The sequence below is a fragment of the Sebastes fasciatus genome, chromosome 10, assembly GCF_043250625.1.
Source record: "Sebastes fasciatus isolate fSebFas1 chromosome 10, fSebFas1.pri, whole genome shotgun sequence".
Classification (NCBI taxonomy): Eukaryota; Metazoa; Chordata; class Actinopteri; order Perciformes; family Sebastidae; genus Sebastes; species Sebastes fasciatus.
In genome coordinates, this window is record NC_133804.1 from 16,532,155 (window position 1) to 16,552,922 (window position 20,768).

Here is a 20,768-nt window from a genome sequence, read left to right on the forward strand (position 1 = left end):
AAAGCCCTATGCATGTCAGCAGCAGCATCTCATTTAACATGATATATGTGTGTGTGTGCCGGTCAGAGCCAGGACGGTAAGGTGGTGTCATCAGGATCGGGCTGCGAGCTGAGCGAGCTGATGAAACGCCGCCTGGAGAGCGTGGCCAGCACCGGAAGCTCAGCCAGCTCCGGGTTCATCGAAGATAAGAGCTACTGCGACTCAGAGGAAGAGGAAGAAGGTAAAGGCCAAGCACGTCTTGCTTCCCTTCAACCCCCGCACCCCTTCCACCCTCTGTTTGTCCCTCCTGCTGTCCCCCTCCTCCCCTCACCTCTGCTCCACCCCTCCTGCCCAGGAACGAAAGCTCCCCACAGATTGTTTTCTATCTGGAGTCTGATGGGACGTTTCCTCCTCCTGTTCAGCAGTACAATCACTGCAGCAGGAGCCACTGTCACCCCACTGCGTCTGGGGAGGCGTCTGTTTATTTCCTGTCCTGACCTGAGAGTTGCTCCGCTCTGTGGCTCCAGCTTGGACACAGCACGTCAGCCATGTTGTTCCTAATGTGTTATTTCTGGTTTGATTAGCTGTTTACTCAGGTGGGCCGGTGGAAGGACTCCTTGTGAGTTCCTCTGTCAGACCCCCGACCACACGTTTCACCTGACATTTGAATAATAGGAGGAATTGTAATTTGTTTTCATCTATCGTCTGTAAAGGATGTTTTAAAGACATGAAGTGTGTAGGGGGAGAAACATAAAATTGCAGCTTCCCCACGAGAACCATTACTTTCATCTTATCTGATTTATCAGGCAGAGCTGCTAATCACACTGACCGCATTTATAAAAATAATTTACATTAGTAGGATTATCGTCTTAAATTTAAATGCCATATACATCCAATTTGATAAATCGGTCTCACTGGGAAAACTTTGTGCTCGTTTGTTTCACAGAATCTGAGGATTTGTATAAGAGAGTCCTGACGTTGGAGGATTTAATTTGCTACAGTTTCCAGGTTGCAAAAGGCATGGAGTTCTTGGCTTCACGCAAGGTATTTTTACTTCACGCAAATCACTCCAAGACATTGTTTTTATTTTAAACAGCTGCATATACATTTTTGTTTAAATCTATGTTGTAATTGTTGTGTTTTTTTATTTAAAGATTTCTATTATTGTGTTTTAAATTTGGACACGTTTTACTCAGTATAGTGAAGGATGACTGTGTTCACCTTTTGTTTAACTGGTGTGTTTAATGCAGAAAAGTCAACAGTGTTCAAGTAGAAGCAAACTGGTTCAGAGTAGTCTAATCTGTTAAAGTTGTCGTGCATGCAGTTCATGCAGAAAGTTTCTACAAATATACAGCAAAAGACAACTTGAAAGATTTGACTTCTCTTAGATTTAAGTTGCCTCTACTATGACACACTTGTGTTTCTAAAAATATCAGTCTAGGGCTCATTCATTTTTCAAGTCATTCATAATTTTGGGGGAGACCGGATAGGACTGATTAGAGAATGAAGCCATTGTTGTGAATAACCTGTTACTGACCGTTTCTTAGCCTGGATATGGAACACATCATCTCCTATTGTAATATCGCTGATGACTTGACCATGTGTTGCTCTGCAAGCAGCCATGCTGTAAAGCACCCAGAGTATACGTTGTGAAGTCAATTACATGCAGAAAACTTGAGCTTGTGTATGTAATTGTCACATTTGGTTTCTTCCTCTTTTTCACTAGTGCATCCATCGTGATTTGGCTGCACGAAACATCCTGCTGTCTGAGAATAATGTTGTGAAGATTTGTGATTTCGGACTTGCCAGAGACATCTACAAAGACCCGGATTATGTGCGCAAAGGAGATGTAAGTTTATTAAAGTCTAGTCAAGTCTTTTTACAGCTGTCTGCTTTTTACTGTCTTACATAAAAAAATATTCAAAGCATCTTTATTAATAGATAACATGCAAAACAGTAAGCTGATCACTGAGTTGGCAGAAAAAAAGGAGGACTGAATAAATACAACAGTTCTTGGAAATCTTACAAAAAATAATTGAGATCAGTGTGTTTGTTTGAATACTAGATAAAGGCAGCATGCTTAGGAGACTAAATAAGTCTTAACTTAATCAAAAGCAGCACCTGCTCACACAGTTTAAACAAACTGGTTGTCCACAGATGTGTAATTAGTGAGCTGTCCACACCACTGAGATAAGAGAGTAAATTATTTTTTATCTCAATATCTGTACAGGCCAGACTGCCACTCAAGTGGATGGCACCTGAGGCCATTTTTGACAAGATCTACACGACTCAGAGCGACGTTTGGTCTTTTGGTGTTCTCATGTGGGAGATCTTCTCTCTGGGTAAGTGTCACGGCTCAGCATTGACCACTAGTTTTATAGTTCACACGCTTGCTGTTTAACATACAGGAGAGCAGAGGAACCCTGCTTATGCAAAAAAAATCACACATCCACACTTATGCACACATAAAACAAACAATGTGTAAAAGCAACCAAAAGGGCCAGACATACCAAACCAATATCAAAGAACTAGCGGCGATAAAGGCCGACTTTTGCGTCGCCTCACGTTGCCTGTGTCTTGGTCAAAAAGTTGCATTTGAACACACTGCAAAGACTACAGCCGACAGCCAGTTAGTACGTACGTTCTGCGCCTGCGTGAGATGAAAGAACTCTCCACAGCAGGTCGTAGTAGTCTGTATTCGTCACTCAAAAAGGGAAACCGGAAGACCGAGGACTGCAGATATAAATACCCGTTGTTATGATACATAGATGAAAAAAAACGTCATTTGTCGACCATTTTCACACCACTCTCACTCACCACTTAGCTTCATTCCAGATGGCCATGTCATGGTGAAAATATCCGTGTATTGGAATGATCAGATGTGATCAAGATGAAAAATGAAAAGAACCTTTCTGTATGTCCCTTCTTGACTTTACTCGTTAGCTTGCTTTCCTCACGTCTCTTCTGGTTCACTGATAAAACGGCTAAAAAGCATCTGACACGGGCAGACTAGAGCCAATGGTGCGGGACAAAAACTATGTTCACAGACGCTCACCGACGGCCCAAAATTGGCCAACACTGGTGTGTCAGGGCCAAATATCTATAATGAAATAAAATAACTTAAATGTTTAAGTATCAAGTTCCAGTGTTTACAGAGGTGATTTATTTTCTTCAAAGTTAAAACCTGTTTCATGAAATGTTTTTACCTGTATTTACCTTACATGCAAATACATAAAACAGTCTGTAGTTAGAGGATACTGTTATTTCCTAGTGAAATGAAAATATTGACATCACCACATATGCATAAAGGCAGACATCTCCGTTAAATATGGAGTTCTGTTATCAGAGACGTTCAGTGAGACGAAAGCTCTACTAGCTTGGTGGACTCGCTCAGTGCTCTCGGCTATACAGCCTCACCAGATGCACTGGGTAATAACTGTCTTCTTCTTCTATGTAATTGTGCCTTTAGGACAAAGGGCTTGAGCTTACATTGTCAGCATGAGAAAACTATTTTCAAGCCACTCAAACATTAGTAAAGTTGATTTTTAGTACAGGCACGGGACATTAAAACGAGAGAACACCTCCTATTTAATCTGTTTGGTCCCGGCTGGCAACACAACCTCACTGTAACCAGGCAGCCAGATCAGTGTAAAAGTGTTCCCCTGCTGTGAAACCACTGCAGCCTTTAAGACAGCATTGTGTGTCGGTCCGTGACTGCCTGTGCACCGTGGCGCAGAGCTCACCACACGTTTCTATAGCAAGACTCAACATGAAATATTGTATGTTTAAATGTCACCATGGGAAGCGTTGGAAACATAAGAGTAAGTGTAACCAAAGTTGGATGTATTGCTATTCTGTACGTTTTCACTGTGCTGCTTTTGAATCACTGCCATGCGGTGTCGTCACCCGCTGCAGTTAAAAGAAAAAGTGTGTCAAATCGCATATTCTTTTAAATGTAAAGCACACTGACGTCATTATGACACCTTCCCTTTTGTCGTTTTCTTGGTCTCTTTCTCCCTCTTCTTCACTCTTGACACATTCTCACCACATTTTTTTCGTTAAAGAAACACTTACACATCTGGGTAGTGTTAGCGGGGCCTCAGAAAAATAAATCAGGAAACAAGGATACAAAATGACCAAGAAAAATGGCAAAGAAGTGAGCTTTGCAACCCGATCTTATTCGGAGGTCAGAAGTTTCAGGGTAACCCAAGTGTGTTTTTCAGATCGCTCTGTGAACCAAAAGTGTGTCAGTTCCGTTTTGTGGGTTTAAATATCCAAAGTTTGTTTGTGTAGTGTTGATGCCAAAAAGTGAACCATGTCAGCGTGGTGTTTGGCATACTTATACACCATTATCAAGATGAGATTTTATAACACGATACAACATGTTACAATAAGATATGATCATTTCATTGAACACCATTTGGCTGCACCATAGAATGCACGTAAGGCATACATCAAATGTTAAGTAAATTATATTTTTCTAAAAACTACAAGACACGTAGTGAAGTAAAAGGTATGTATATTTAGATTTTGTTGCATATTTTAGATTGATTTGGGACCTTAAAGGGATACTTCGGGTGTTTTTGAAGTGGGGTTGTATGAGGTACTTATCCGTAGTCAGTGTATTACCTACAGTAGATGACGGTTGCGAGCCCCCAGTTTGGAGAAGCAGACAGGAGTTACCGCATGGAAGCAAAGCAATGTACTGCTGAGGACGTGCCAGCAAAATGTATTATAGCTACCTAAAATAAGGACCAAACTGGGGGTGCACCTACCGCCATCTACTGCCACTTTGCAGTGGTAAAGAACAATAATTTACGGCCCAGTTAACAGCATGTTTGCACAGCAACCGTCACAACTGCAACTAGAAATATGAACCATGTGAACAGTAACAGTTGAGATTTAGAATGTTTTCTCTACGCAAATCACAGATTGTGTCTAATACTATGCAGTAAGTTTTATTTCTTTAGAGTTGTTTGAACACTTTCCAAGCTAAATATGTGGTTTCTCTATAAATGTGTCGCCACAAAGATGGAGTTCTATTTTGTGGATGGGGATTCAAGCTAATCATTATTATTTATGAGTCAGGAAATTGTATTGATAACATAGAATGGGCATTATTGTCCAAAACCAACACAATTTGATATTGGATACAAGTTTGTTCAGTGTACGACTTTATGATTTTACAGGAGGCCGAGCGTGAAGTAGACTTTGGCTCTAAATTCAAATTTCATTGCCAACACGAGGGTTCAAAAGTAAATAGAATTAAGGGTAGTTTTTGGTTGGCGAGTGATATATTTGACTGATTCACGACTCAGCAGATATAACATTACACGTTCACTGTATGTCATGAGAGGACATAATAGTAACATCATCAAACCAATTTGAATCAAAAATCATTTATATTTATTTATTCCAAGCAAGTAGATGATTCACAATCTGCAAGAGCTTGCTAACAAATCCGGAGGATGTTTTCATGTAGAATGTTGGAGTTGGAAAGCTGCAGTGGTCGCACTCACCAGTAAAGAGAGTTTAATGTTCCCAGTAGGGAATCAAGAATGCAGCAAAGACTGGGAAAGTGTTGTCTTTGTGCAGATTCATTCGCTCAGAGTCTGTTGATTATATGATATAATCTAAATGTCGTAAAGAATTGTTTATTTTTTATTTATGGCCAAAGACCTTGTTGTTGATGTTATATTCAGTCATTTTTCCAGATACTTTAAGTCTTCCTATGTACTATAAAACTACACTCATTTGTCAGTTTATTAAGTCCAATTATCTGAAACTAATGCAGTCTAATACAACAGTCCTTCATGAAGGTTATAATGTTGAGTTTCTGTTTAAACTGTTTAACAAGGTGTTGCTTCAACTTTATGGTCATTTTGGAGGCTGTAGCTTGTGGTGCTGTTGAACTACATTATGCAGAGAGGTGTCTCTGCTATATAGCCTACCCTCATTGATATAAACGAGGTGGACAAAACAATAGAAATACCTGTCATAACGGCCACTGAGTGTGATTTTATTACACATTATTAATCTGATGTATTAAGTGCACCTTTCACAATCTTCTTCAATCTTTTCTCCATTCTGTAGACACTTCTATGCAATATGTGTCAGTAGTTTGAAATGTACATTAGTGAGAACCAGCTTTGTGAATAATGGCACCCTAAGGATTTACTTCGGAGCCTTTAAAACACCTCAACAGTTTATCCAAATTAATACTGTATGGAAAACAATATCATTATGTGGCTGAGCACAGACTACTAACTTAACTGTAAACGGCAACATACATCATACAGTACCTCCATGTTTCCCATCACGTTAAGATACATGTAAATTCATACAAACTATACTGTGTATGGCCTTTTTTTTTTATGCACAACAAATAACCTTTCCCCCTCTTTCCTCTCCCAGGTGCCTCCCCGTACCCGGGTGTCCAAATTGACGAAGAGTTTTGCTGCAGGCTGAAAGAGGGGACCAGGATGAGAGCGCCAGAATATTCTTCTTCTGAAATGTGAGAATCCCTATTAACTATTTCTTGAGTAAACAACAAGTGGAAGTAAAAACGTACCTGCATGTGATCCACCTCAAGAGAACAGTGAAGGGGACTGTGTCTGGGAGCATTCACTTAATTTGCTGATTTTCTGTCCTATCCTATAAATCTGTCTTTGAAAAATGTAGGATTGCTTTGAAGTATCATACTATCTGAATCGTTATGACGTTCTTATATAGCTGGAGAAGTCTTGTGTATCCAAGCCAGCCTGCTCCATATTCCCAGCTGTATGTTCTCCTCACAGTTTCCAAGAAAATACAGGAAAGTAAAAGCCTCCCGTATCGATGTACAGCTAAGAGGAGGCATTGTGCCCTTCTCCTTCTTTCTGGTTGCACCAACAGGTCGGGGTGCCTGATAAGAATCATGGGTAATCCTGCCATGAATGTTGCAGGAGGAAACATTAGCTACTGATAGCTCTGAAGCATTTTCTAACTGACAGTGGCACAGATGTAACTGAGCACCGTGTTTAAAAGCGACGTCTAGAGTTTAAGTTCCCCCATCCGAGGAGTGCCAGAGACTGGAGATTGTTTTTGAGCAGGGGCTGGTGGATGGTGCTGGACATAAATATCTGTGGGAGAACACAGAGTCCTCTTCTTTGGTGTCAGTGCTGTCAGTCAGTGATGCAGCTAGACAAACTCTTTTTTGTAATAAGAATACTTTTGTCCAATGTACAGCCGATCCAGACCAAGCGATCACAGCCCTCCAACATGTGTGCATACTCTGTGTCTGGTTTTGATTTTGAAATGACTCATATAGTCCACAAATCTTATTTGTTTTGAAAGCATAATGCTGCACTTCTGCTTAATAGTGATGTGATATCAAAAGGTCCAGAGTTTTAAGGCAGTTTGTGCCAAGTAAAGCTAACTGAATGAATATATCAGCTTTTCAAAGAGGACAGTGATTGGAAATGATGGACAAAATGTAATCCAGACTGTTGTTCAGAACAGAAGATCTGTAGATGCAGACCGACTGGTGCCAAGAATCTCTCGTATTTTCCATCATGGAAAAAATAGAGCCGCTAGATTATATGTTTTGCATGCTTATGGCTATGAGGCCTGCTGCTAATTTAAAGCTAAGATAAAAACCTGCTGATATGAGTGTAAATGGGATGCACTCAGAGTCAGTGGGGTGAATTCTGCTGATCCCCTGGACGGGTCTGCAGTTGATCACATGTGTCTGTAAGCCCAGGTTTTGACACCTTGACCCTCACCCCAAACTTGTAATATATGAATGATGAAAAGCACATGAGGTTGCAGACAGTGTTGCGCAAATTATTTGTGCTGCTACAGCTCTGATTCATCGGCAATGTTGTCTTCCGTCTGTTAATGAGATCCCCCGTCCTGATGCATTGCAGAGGAATTTAGCGGATGCTGCTCAGAGAGTGGGAGGACAATAAATAGGATGCTCATTTCCCATCCTACCACACTTGCCCAACCGGACAAAGTAGCTCAGTTTTACAGAATTTCTAGACCCCCCCCAACACCAAACTCCCTCAAGACCCCAAACATGTGGGGGTAGGCTATTTATTCTCATTGTGGACCAGCCAGGAAATGTGGTTTAAATTGTGCAGTTATACAATGTGTCCACTTCCCCCCCTTCAATGATATGCATAAAGGCTGTGATCAAGCTCTCCACATCCTGTCACCCTTAGGAGTGCTCCCACCTGGACGAGAATGCTCTACGTTCATTAACGTGGGAATCACAGCCGCTCGGCTTCTTTCAGCCGGGCCTGACAACACTGAGAGGTTTAGATGCTCAGCATACAAACACAGATGGAGAGGAGGGGGGGGCAATAATTCACCATCAGACCATCTGCTTTTCAACATCCTCAAACTTGAGATTGACTAAATATGATGCCAAAAGGGACTCATAATAGTTATATTTACATAAAACTTGAGATATCTGTAGGGAACGTAGTGGTTGCTGCAACAGAAGCGGGAGAGGGATCCATCACGCCCATCAATCCCAATCAGTAACATGCTATGTAATTTAAACAGCAGCCGTGGTGCTCTGTTTCTAAATTCCTCCACAAAATGAGACAGGCCACTGCGATGGAAACCCACATTAAGTTTCAGAGTCTTCCCACATGGGCAGAGACGCTGACAGCTTGTCAGAGACCCGAGCGAGGCTGTGTGCTCTCACACCCAAGACCGAGAATCAGATACAGCCCCAGAGGATCAGGATCACCTGAGAATAGAAAACAGAAGACAGTCGTTTTAGAGATGGAACAGATGTGGTCGCTCAATGAAAAGAGGTTTTGTATTAGACTACCAAACCTGAGGATAGCTATTAGGTGCTTAGTCACAGTTTACAATACATCAGCCCAAATAAACTATATGCTGATCTTGTGTCCATCCAGTACGCTGAAGGCTTTCATGGGTCTATCTTGCAGTTTGTGTTCAATGGTGTATTCTTTGCTCTCAGATATCAGACCATGTTGGACTGCTGGCAGGGAGAGCCACAGGAGCGGCCGACCTTCACCGAGCTGGTGGAACAGCTGGGAGATCTGCTTCAGGCCAGCGTGCAACAGGTATGACAGACAAGAAAGAGTGTACTGTTTGAAAACTACATACGATGTGTTTGTTTCAACAGTAACAGGAATGAACAGTTCATGATCAGCAGCTGGTGTGAACTCAAACTAAACCTTGATGGTGATACACCAAAAAGATTTCAGGAAGTGTTTCTCAGTAAATGACAAACACTGGAACTAAATGTATATTTCAAGTTTAAATGCCCACATACTTCAGGAATCCTGACCACACTTGTGTAACAATACTAGTCACTAGTTCTGCTGAATGAGTCACAAACGCTACAAATATTCAGGAAGCAGCGTTGGCGATCACAGTCCTGCCGCCTGAAGAAGAGTCAGAGCGTCGTCTCGCCCAGGGGGGTGCTCAGAGTAACTGAGAGGGGAAGTAACACTCAACACAAACACTTGGCTCCCTTTGAAATGGCAACATCGGTCTTGTCAGAGGAACTGCACTTCAAAACACATGGAAAAACAATGTAATTATTAGTGTGACGCAAAATGACATCTGTCTGGTATGAATGTAGTGAATTGTCACAAGCTGTTGGAAGAGTGTAGATTTTATAAGGCTGTCAGAGAGTTTAACAGCCGTTTGTTCTAATCAGGTTAACAAATACGCACCAGAGGAAAAATCTGTATGCAAACATATTAGACTGAAGGAAAAGGACACCTGTACCAATAGGCCTTTTTTTTACAGCACACATTTTGAGTTGTCATAGTAGGAAAAGCACAGGTGTTACTAATAACACTAACAATGGCTCTGTTCTATTCAAGTGTGCCAGTAAGCCGTGACAGCGAGCAAGCATGCACAATATCGGGACGCTGAAACTAAAGCAGCTATGGAATTTAGCCACCATTAATTTTAGAGCTGCAATGATTAATCCATTAGTTGTCAACTGTTAAATTAATCGTCAACTATTTTGATATTCCATTAATCGATTTGAGTAATTTTTTAAGAAAAAGAAGTCTAAATTATCTGATTCCAGCTTCTTAAATGTGAATAATTTCTGGTTTCTTTACTCCTCTATGACAGTAAACTGAATATCTTTGAGTTGTGGACAAACCAGACATTTGAGGACGTCATCTTGGGCTTTGGGAAACACAGATTGACATTTGTCACCATATTATAGACCAAACAACTAATCGGTTAATCAAGAAAATAATCAACAGATTAATCAACAATGAAATAATCCTTAGTTGCAGCCTTAATTCATTTTATTGATTACACCTACGCTTTTCAAGAGAAAACATATTAGGTATGGTTTGGTTTTTCATAGGTCTGTTTCGGATCAAGTGGACCCTTGAAGACCACCACACCTCTTCTCCATTCAAATGAATATGAATAATGTATTTGAAGCTCACGCCATCACCTCCCTAAAGTACCCTAAAGTTACAACTATCAAAGATCATAGATCATGTAACTCAATGAAATTTTCAACAAAAGTGGTGAAAACATCACAAAATGTTTTGGAAAAAGTTGGATGGAAATTGAAGAAAGTGGAGCAGTTAGCAATAACTATCAGTGATGACAGGAAACTGGCCAGAGACGTAAGAAGACAGGGATTGTTTTCAGTCATAAGGATCCACAAGATGCCCGCAGTCATGTTTCCATGAAAGAGCCACTAAAGAGAACAGGCTTCTCGTCCAGACTGTACATTACTGCAGACACAAAGAAAAGGAATTATATTTCACTACTTCTGCAAAGACTACACAGGACTGTAGATTGTACAGTGGAGTAATAAGAGCTAAAGACAAGGCCACACATGAAAACTACAGCATGTTGCATTAAATGAGTCTGTGAAAGCTATCTTCATGAGAAACAGTTCAGACTGGACCGAGAGAACAGTGCTGTTTGACTCTTATTAATAAAGGTATTGTTACAGTGCAGGAAGGCCGGTCACGGACTCTGCCGCCTCCGCCGACTTCATGAACATTGTATTGGATTTATTAGGCATGACCTCAGTTTCTTTGGCCGCTCGCCACGACCTGTGGATGTGTATGTTTGCATAGCGCGCACACAGCATCGACCCACAAGCCTCTCGTCTCGTTATGATCTGCATCATAAGGCTGCACACTCAGATATTCTGTCTCTGTTTGGTTGATTCAGGAGGGGAAGCACTACATACCCATCAACACAGCCCTGCTGGGGAAGTTGGGAGACCCGTCCGCCACAGCGCCGTCAGAGGAGATGCCCACACGACCCGTCTCCCACCGCGACTCAGGGAGCACCTGGTGAGAACATGGATCAGTTATTCACTGGCTGGTTTACATAAAACAGACACCTGTAACCAGGGTTGGAAACTAACTTTTTTGTCCACTGGCCAATGTGGCCGGTGGATTCCAAGTAGTTTTTTACTAAACCTAACTAAGTGTTGCCTAATCCTAAGCAAGTGTTTATTTTTAATTTACAACATTAAGCACGTGTTTACTGCGAGCAAAAAGTGATGCTGAGGGATCGTTAAGCACGTGTTTGAGCGCCATCGTCAGGTCAAAATATAAATCTGTCCAATACTTTTGTTTATGACCAAATACCTGCTAAACTAATGACATCCTCATTAGCCTCAGCTGTAATTTGTGTTTCGTATATATATGCTAAAGAAAGATGGTGAAGTAAATATTATATCTGCTGAACATCAGCATGTCAGCGTCATGGGGAGCATGTTATCATAGCTGTGCTTAAGTACAACCTCACAGCTGCTGGCATGACTGTAGACTGCAACATCTGCCTTGTTGGCTCAAATCTGTTGCATTCAAAGGAAATGAATCACCATAGCGTAAAAACATGTAAACCTATCCTCAGACTGTTAAAACAGCGGTGACTCTGTTTTGCTAAGGAAATGCCTAAATCAGTTCCCCACTATGCACTGAATAATATTCCAAACAATTATTGTTCCTGTCAAGCTCAACCCAACCAGGAGAACACTTTGGACTGACCTGAGGACAATGAGGCCTGATTGGCACATGATAAGAAACGTACACACAGCAGCTTGGCTGGAGAGCTTTCAATATTGCAGCTCCTGTGAGGAATTTCCCCAAAAAACCATAGAGCCAGCTTCAAGATTTATGTCCACTTAAAATAATATTTGCTGAGCTCTTGGGTTTTCACAAGTCCTCCAAGTGTGTTTATTGACGAGGTGTTGAAAAGCAGTAATGACAGCTAGCCTTTAAGCTAAATTAAGCAGTCGTATTAGCCTCTGAGTGTTGAAATGCAAAGTAAACAAGGTGTATTTTCAAAGTACAGCGTCACAGATGCTATATGCTGTTGATTTAAGTGATTATGTTCCTGCGGTTTTGTCGGTGAACTTCGCCTCTCGGCTACAGTGTAATCAAAGGATTCTTCAGACAGAAAGAGAACATTTTAGGGAGATTTTGGAGACTTACCCTGGAAATATTTTCTCGCCAGGAACATCAAGATCCGTCCTGCTAGTGTGAAAACCTTCGACGAGGTTACCATGGAGGACGGGACCAATGAGAACCACGAGGTGAGTTATTCATTCTGGACTTAAACCAGAAACAGACGCACAATCTGCACTCTATCTCATCCTAAACCACGCCGTTACTTAGATGACAGCCATTTGACACTTGAAACTTCACCATGGAACATAAATGTTGTTATTCATATTGACTCGGTTGAACTGTATGAGAGGATATAACATTATTTTTTGATTTAGGGTGCATTTTTAAATTGCTTTAAATTAATTTTACCTATCAAACAGAGTGTTCAAAGTCTATAACTGCTGGTAACTTTATTTCTTGGCCCAATTTTATTCAGTTTGTATCTGCCACAGTTTGGCCATATTATTCGTTACTTCAATAGTGTGACCTATAATCTTTATAGCAATGACTCATCTGGTTTAGTCAAGAAAATCATAACAATTCGGATTCCCTGCACTGCTGCTGTGCTGCCATCAAACTTTTTACTACTGAATACTGATAAAACTGAAGTTCTGTAATTAATCCATACTTCTAACAGAATCAGCCACCGACAGCTAGATTTCAGACTTAAAGCACACTTAGAGTCTTGTTCAGTTTGGCTACCTACGAATTGGAAAAGTCATCGATGCAGCATTGGTACAAAATTTAGCAGCAAGGCTTCTGACAAACACTGAATTACATTGACTCCATACTCGTTTTAGATTTCAATTTAAGATTTTGTTGATTACTTTTAAAGCCATCAGCGGTTTGGCTTCACTATATATTTCTGATCTTTTAACTCCTTATTCTGCACCAAGACCTGTAAGGAGGCTTTTACTCGTTTAGCTCCAACTCTGTGGGACAAAGTCTCCCTCACTATCAGATCAGATGAGTCTCTGCCACATTGAAGTAAGGCATAATGTACAACGAGCAGGTCATTGTTCGTTGTGTCGCCCTGAAGGGGTTTATTTAACAACATTGATCCGCTAGCTGTACATTATCCCGCTTATTACACGGCTACTTACTTCAGAAATCAATAAGTTGACACAAAAACGGTCCGACAGAGTCTGACATCAGAACTGCGCCCAAACCAACGGTCCTTTATATATACCAACGGTCTGCTAATAAAGAAATAACAGACCGTAGAACGCTGTGATTGACCAATCAGAATCGAGTATTCAAGAAAGCCGTGTAAAAAGCTTTAACACTCAACACTGTGCTTCCTTGGTTCCTGAGCAATACACCTACCTTGACATAGTTGCATCCCTTACCAATGCTAGAGTAAACGCATCATTTGGGTGCAAAAGCTCACACACACATCGACGGATAGTGGTTATATTGGTGGTTTTATTAGTGGTTTATTTATTTTACGTGCACCTGTGAAGCGCTTTGTAATTCTGGTTTTGAAAAGTTCTATAGAAATAAAGTTTACTTACTTACTAATGTTTATATATTTGTTTTTTGTTGACCTCAGATAACAAAGAAGGGTTTTTAATTATTCTCTCTGTCTGTCTCTGCATCATCATCATCATCATCATCATCATCATCATCATCATCATCATCAGGGCGGTCAGTCAGACAGCGGGATGGGCCTGTCGTCTGACAACATGGAGACTCTGAAGCGCCTCGAATCATTGGCAGGCCGACCTCTGAGCATCATGGCTCTGGCGTACGTACACCACACCACACTGCACCGCTCCAACACGTCCTTCAAGTGACAAATCAGCACACACAAGAAGAAGACTGCAAAATAAACCTCCCCGCTGTGCTGGAATGTAGACGCTATAACTGTCATAAACACACACACACACTCTCAAGTTTCTTCTGCCTTGAAAGCGGCTAGTTTTCCCTTTTGTGTGGCGAAGAAGCCATGCGGGAGGGACAGCGGCACAAAGGAAGAGTGGGAGGGAAAAAGCTTGAAGGTGACAAACTGAAGGACTGAGCACAAAAGCAGAGTGGATGCGTCACTTGAGGTTTGGCTGTTTTAAGAGCGCACACTAAAACCTCTTTGTTTTCACTAAAAGGGCCCTGAGTGAGATGCCTCCCAGTCTGATTTAACTTTCAACATTATGAGTCATGGCTGTTTGGTATAAAGCAAAGCTAGGTAACAAACACACATAAGCTCAAAGGAGTGACATTAAGCCTATACTCTACAAAATCAAGCGGTTCATTTGATGACTTTAAGATGTGGATCTCAATGTGGTCTCACTTTATGGGTTATTTGAGGATAAAGTCAAATCTGAGTCAAATTTCTGTAAATCTTTTTCTTATGAGGGTCTCTGTAGGTGACTTACATATCACGTTTACAGCAGCTCAGTGGCAGGGTTAATTTGCAGGGTCAAACCTCTGAACTCAGTAATTACACTTTAAACCTTGTGGTATTTTTCTGCTGTTCCCTGCACGGTAGAAACTATTCAGTACTCCTTCAAAGTATTGTGGCTTCCACTTAAAAGATTTCAAGGAGGGACAGCGGTAAAGTAAATTGCTAATCTTCATGTTTCCCAAATCTGTTCAGTTGGGAAAGAGTGTAAACAACATAGAAGCTCTTATTAAGAGGGAACATGCAGTGGTGGATGAAGTACCTGAAGCCACACTTGAGTAAAAGTACAGATATCTAAGCAGACTTTAGTAGAAGTTAAAGACACCTATTAGAATATTACTTCAGTAAAAGTCTTAAGGTGTCTGATATTTACTGTACTTATGTATCAAAAGTAATTTCCTGATATTAAATGTACTTAAGAATTGAAAGTACAAGTAAATGCTATTAATAAAAAAGCAAGCAAGTCAAAATTTTAAATTTATCCTTGAGTACATGTACACCACCTTAAAAATGGAGGCTACATTACACTTGAAGAAAAACGAGGTCTTCACAACTTAAAGGAATTAAAGAACAAAATCTGACATGCAGCCTGCCTGGACTTGAGCGGAAATCTAAACTTATCTAAGGCTTTGAGAGCACTTTGTTTGCCCTTGCCCATCATGTGAATGATGTAACTTGGACCACTGATTTGCCAGACCTGCTTGCTTTGCTATAATAACGAGTAACGAAGATGCTTAGGGAAAATGTATTGGAGTAAAAGTACACATTTTATTTAGGAAATGTAGTGGAGTAAAAGTGGAAGTTGACAGAAATATATAGAGATATGAGATACTCCCAAAAAATACTTAATTACCGTAACAAAGTAATATGACTTTGTTACATTACATCACTGGGAATATGTAAACAACTGCTGGGGAAGCAACTTATGAGACACACTTAGCAGAGTTAATGACACTCTGAAGCACCGTAATTAATTGACAGCTCACCAAACTCACCTCTACAAACAACCACCCAAAGAGTCTTTTAGATGTCGAGAAGTAGAACAAGTCAAGGCTACTGAGACTCATTACAGGCCTGCTCGTGTCATCAGGGCCTCGGCGTGGCAGAAAGAATCAACCCAGGCATGCAGAGAATGATCCGCATTTTGAGGGGAGGACTTCCTTGCTGGGCAACCGCTCAATCACTGTCACCTTTGAACTTAGGAGGGTTTACAAGGGCCTCCCCTGTTAGCTATAGCGCTGTGCTCCTTTTGTTAAGCTGAAGTCCACCTGTTGCTCCCTCAGCCTTCACCGCTCCTCCAGCCTGACTTCTTTTAAACAGTAGCTCACAACACAACCTTTAAGTGAACAATATTGCCGAGGAAGTTGGCTCAAACTTTAACACTTGACCTACTAATCGTTTCTGGTCAGAGTAAAGGGGACTCCTACCCTGACTCATTTTGTTTCCTGTTCCCAGTTGTGCCTCGCTCTGTGCCCGGCATTGGCAAGGCAACACTGTAATATTGTTAAGTATTTTTGATGGCTAGTTTATCAGGTAGCTTATTCATAAGGACAACATTCCAGTACGGCGGCGTCACTTTACCCCCGCCGGGCCTGACCCTTTGGCCTCAAGAGAGAGAGAGGAGCTCTGGAAACCCTTAGCAACCTCCAAAGACAATAAGAGGCAATTACTCATATTCTGAGGCTCAAATGAAGCAGAAAGACTCAGAATGATTGATTACATCATATATGAATAAGGAGAGGTTTGTCTCATCGTGCAGCTCCACACAGGGGACATTTTTTTAAATCAAAGAATATCAAAACAGACCTCTGTTGTGAGAGCGATCAAGTCAAGTTGGAAAAAATTATTATTCACAGTAAGCAGCACTTTCCACCATGACTGTCTAGTTTTTCCAAAGATAAAAAGTTATGCCATCAGAATGATTTTAAAGAATAATTTGAGTGACACAGGAACTGGATCCTGTGTCACTTCTTTGTCAGGATGTCACTGATTAGTGGTGTCTGTGGTGTCGTGTTTGTCTGTGTTTTTGCAGTTAGGAGTGTTTATTGTACACGGCTGATGACGTGGCCATATCCATTTACATTACTGCATCTATGTTTTCATGAACAGAAAAATTAGGAGAAGCTCGTGGATATTAGAGCTCCAACTAATGATTATTTTCATTAACTAATCTGCCAATAGTCAGACATTAATCTCCCAAAGCCTAAAGTTACATCTTCAAATGTCATGCTTTGTCAAACCAGCCCAAAGAATATTCGATTTACAATAATTCAAAACAGAGGAAAACATTAAATCCTCACCTTTGCGGAGCTGAAACCAGAGATTGTTCAGCATTTTTGCTTAAAAAATGATTATTCAAGCATCACCGATCACTTTTCTGTGGATCGTTTAATTGACTAACTGAATAAACTCTAATGGAAATGTTTTAAAATTGTCATCATAATAAATGGAGACACTTTTTGTTTTTCTGTTCTAAGTAAATATGAAATAGCATCACTCTGAATCAACTTTCTGTCATTTCAGTGACAGATTATTTTGTATTTAAATATACATACATTTGCGTAAAGCAAGTATATCCACTCCCATTTGATAAGAGTATTAAATACTTGACAAACTCTTTAATACCCTTTTATGGTACATTTTGAACAGATAAAAAAATTGCAATTAATTTGCGATTAACTATGGACAATCATGCGATTAATCGCAATCGAATATTTTAATCGATGGACAGACCTCATTGTAAGGTGTTTTTTAAGCATGTGGATGGAGAGTTTTTGTATTTATATGTTTACAAACCTGCTTTTCTTGAATTGCCCCTTGATAATGATGTATTATGAGATAAATTGTATGTAGTATTATTTCCCTGTAGCCCTGTGATAGTCTGGCGAGCTGTCCAGGGTGTACCCCGCCTTTGCCCAATGTCAGCTGGGATCTGCTCCAGCCCCCTCGTGACCCTGAATAGGATAAGCGTCTACAGATGATGGTGGATGGATAATTATTTCTCTGTTATATTTATGCTGTATCTCTGTGTGTTTTCAGGATGAAGGCAGTGAGTAAGAGTAAAGAGTCTGTGCTGTGTGACATAGAAAAGGAGAAGTTCCCACCCACAGTCTCCTCTCTGGACTTCAGTCTGAATGACTCGGTCCTGGACGTCGGTCTGGAGTGTCACAGCCCGCCGCCTGACTACAACTACGTGGTGCGCTACTCCACCCCGCCTGTGTAAGCTCCTGCTCCGGCCCTGGAGAATCTGACTGACGGACAGCCTCGGGGCCTTCGCTTTGTTCTCCTCTGTTTTGACTCTTATCTCTGGACTGTAGCAACGTTTGAGAGGAAAACACATGAGATTCCCTCTTAAAGTCTTTAGGAAAGGACGCTCTGAAGTTAAACATGAATCTACTCGACTGTAACCTCCAACTTCCAGGGCGTCTGCCGAGCAACAAAAGGAAACCTGTAGACTGTCGATTCCTTCACAGTTTTCAGAGGCAGGCTGACGTTTATGCTGCTGGTCCGTTCCACATTCACTGTGATATGTCAAACAGCTGGAAACAGCCTCAGGTATTTCTTTCATCTACTGTGAAAACGAACCACAATGATTCCCACTTTACCACACATCTGATTAAACTACAACCTTTGATGATGAAGAATAACATCCAGAGAGATATAGTCTGTGAGCCAGGGGGTTTTGGTCGTGACAAATTTGGAGGGACCATGTCTCATAGTGATTTTTATAAAGGCTTATGTTTTTAGTGTTGGAAAATGCATAATAGCATTGCAGCAATCTATGTTTGTTTTTTTATACTGTAGCTATTTGTAAAATGGCAACAAAAAAAAACATAGGAAAATTGTAATGATGAAGGGATGAAAAAAGGAGTGATAGCACATAGAAAGCAACGATTGCTGCAATGCTATCATGCATTGTCCAAGACGAGGGACATAAATCTTTAAAAAAAGATCAATATGAGACATGGTCCTGAGGCTTTTCAAGTTTATATTGAGACTTTTTATCTGTTTTAATTTTTAATGAAAAAAGTGAAAACTGGAAAGTAATTTGTGAAAAAAGTTGAAGAGAAAATATTTTTGTAGTGTGGCTTCATCCGCTCATATGAAGGTTGGCTAAAGTTCAAAGCAAAAAGCCGATGGACGACAATATAACATAATGAAAAAGTCTCTTATTTGAGGTGTCGTTGCTCCTTTTATTCCATGAAAATATCAGCTCAACTAACTCAGGTTGACTCAGAGTGACTGTCATGTAGTGGTGGATGTTTTTTTTATGGAAAATCACAGGTTAATGGAGGTTAATGGAGGAAACAGGGTAGAGCTGATAGTGAGAGCAGACGGCTTAAGATTTAACATTACAGCTCGACCATGAAACCATTTAAATGGAAAGTTACTGTAAATGTAGATTCCTCCTCCTGCCCCAATCTGGTGTTGAAAAAACTCAAACTCTGAATTTTGAAAAATCTGATTTGTTTATTTCTCGTGTACAAATTGAGTCAGAAACATGAGAATCTGAACAGTTATTCAGAAAGCGCTAGTAAAATGTATTTATTTAGTTTGTGAACACTGTCACTTCGTAATCCAGTTCTGTTTGTTCATTTAGATTCATAGTTAAAAGTTAACCGATGGATTTTCCAGATCAGTCTTCCTCATATCAACATGTAACATCCCAACACTTCACTCCAGATGTATATGCTGTTTGTGCTGCTGTATTCACTTAAAGCTGAGGGAAACATGTATGTGGATGTTCGCCGTCCTTCGTTCTGTGCTACGTGTTAGTAAAGCTTGCAGGGCAGGCTACAAAAACTCTACATGTGTGTGTGTAAAGTGAGCACCAGTCTGCTCTGGTTCACTATTATTTGTTAACATGTAAAATCATTTCGTCTGTAATACCCGATGTATTGAAAGTACTGTGGACCAAACTTAGCGTACACACACCCTGTAGAAATGCAGCTAGCTTGTGCTTGTTGACCACTAAAGAAAACAGTATTTGTCAGTGAGTAAACTGCAGTGTAAAGTGGATATGTTGAACCAATGTGTATTCCCAAATGATGTTTTGATTGTGACCAACTTGTTGTGTTTATGTGGAGAGGAAGTGATTATGCACTGATACTTTATATCAAGTATAATGTTTTTGTATTCTAAAGGTATATTATTATGAAACAGTGTTGAGGGTCACATGTTACAAAGATTCCCGATTTATTTTGCTTTTTTTTTATTTAACTCTTAACTCTTGTGCATAGTAGGAAATTAACATTTGCAGAATTTGTTATATTATGTTCACTTGTTCTAATTCTGTCTTAAATTTCAAGCTTGGTTCTGTCATTTTAGTTACTGCGATCACATTAACATTCAATTGATTCATTGCATTTCTTCATATACATAACCATGAGTAATAAGACCTATTTCTTTTTCTGTTATGTTCATGTAGTATAACAAGTTAGTTTTGATGAAAGTAATGTTGCCCGACACTGTTAACTGAGCATATGAAGTAAATAAATGAATAAAGATATATATATTTATACGTTACTCGCAGTCTTGACTCATAATTACTTGAAATGCTTATATGAGGAAACATTAAGTGTTATCAGGCACTACGCTGACATAGTGGGAATAACAGATACTATCACGATACGTTGCCCACGATAATGATGGTATCATCTACGATTACTTACTTAGTCCTTGTTGCGCCTGGTGGCACAAAGGGCAAGGACTAAGGATCTCCACACATCTCTGTTGTTTGCTTTCTTCTCAATGCTGTTCCAGCTGTATCCTCTCGTCTTCATCTCTCCGTCGATGGTTCGCCTCCAGGTTGTTTTGGGCCTCCCTCTTTTGCGTTTTCCCTCCGGTGTCCAACGCAATGCCACTTTTGTCATGTCATCAGATGGTTTCCTTAATACATGTCCAAGCCATCTCCATCTTCTTCTTATCAATATTGTTTCCATGTCCAAGCACCCTGTCGTTTTGTGTAGTTCATG

General features: G+C 40.5%; 1 protein-coding gene across 1 annotated transcript in view; it reads left to right on the forward strand.

Moving 5' to 3' along the window:
- Nucleotides 1-20,319, forward strand: part of kdrl (kinase insert domain receptor like) — a 54,554-nt gene extending 34,235 nt beyond the window's left edge. Inside the window, exons 21-30 of the mRNA XM_074648538.1 lie at nucleotides 67-220; nucleotides 926-1,023; nucleotides 1,706-1,828; nucleotides 2,210-2,321; nucleotides 6,394-6,493; nucleotides 8,957-9,062; nucleotides 11,167-11,291; nucleotides 12,463-12,541; nucleotides 14,039-14,142; nucleotides 17,833-20,319. Coding sequence (XP_074504639.1) covers nucleotides 67-220; nucleotides 926-1,023; nucleotides 1,706-1,828; nucleotides 2,210-2,321; nucleotides 6,394-6,493; nucleotides 8,957-9,062; nucleotides 11,167-11,291; nucleotides 12,463-12,541; nucleotides 14,039-14,142; nucleotides 17,833-18,016 — 1,185 coding nt within the window. The 3' untranslated portion in view covers nucleotides 18,017-20,319. The remainder of the gene's footprint in view (nucleotides 1-66; nucleotides 221-925; nucleotides 1,024-1,705; nucleotides 1,829-2,209; nucleotides 2,322-6,393; nucleotides 6,494-8,956; nucleotides 9,063-11,166; nucleotides 11,292-12,462; nucleotides 12,542-14,038; nucleotides 14,143-17,832) is intronic.
- Nucleotides 20,320-20,768: the final 449 nt, after the last annotated feature.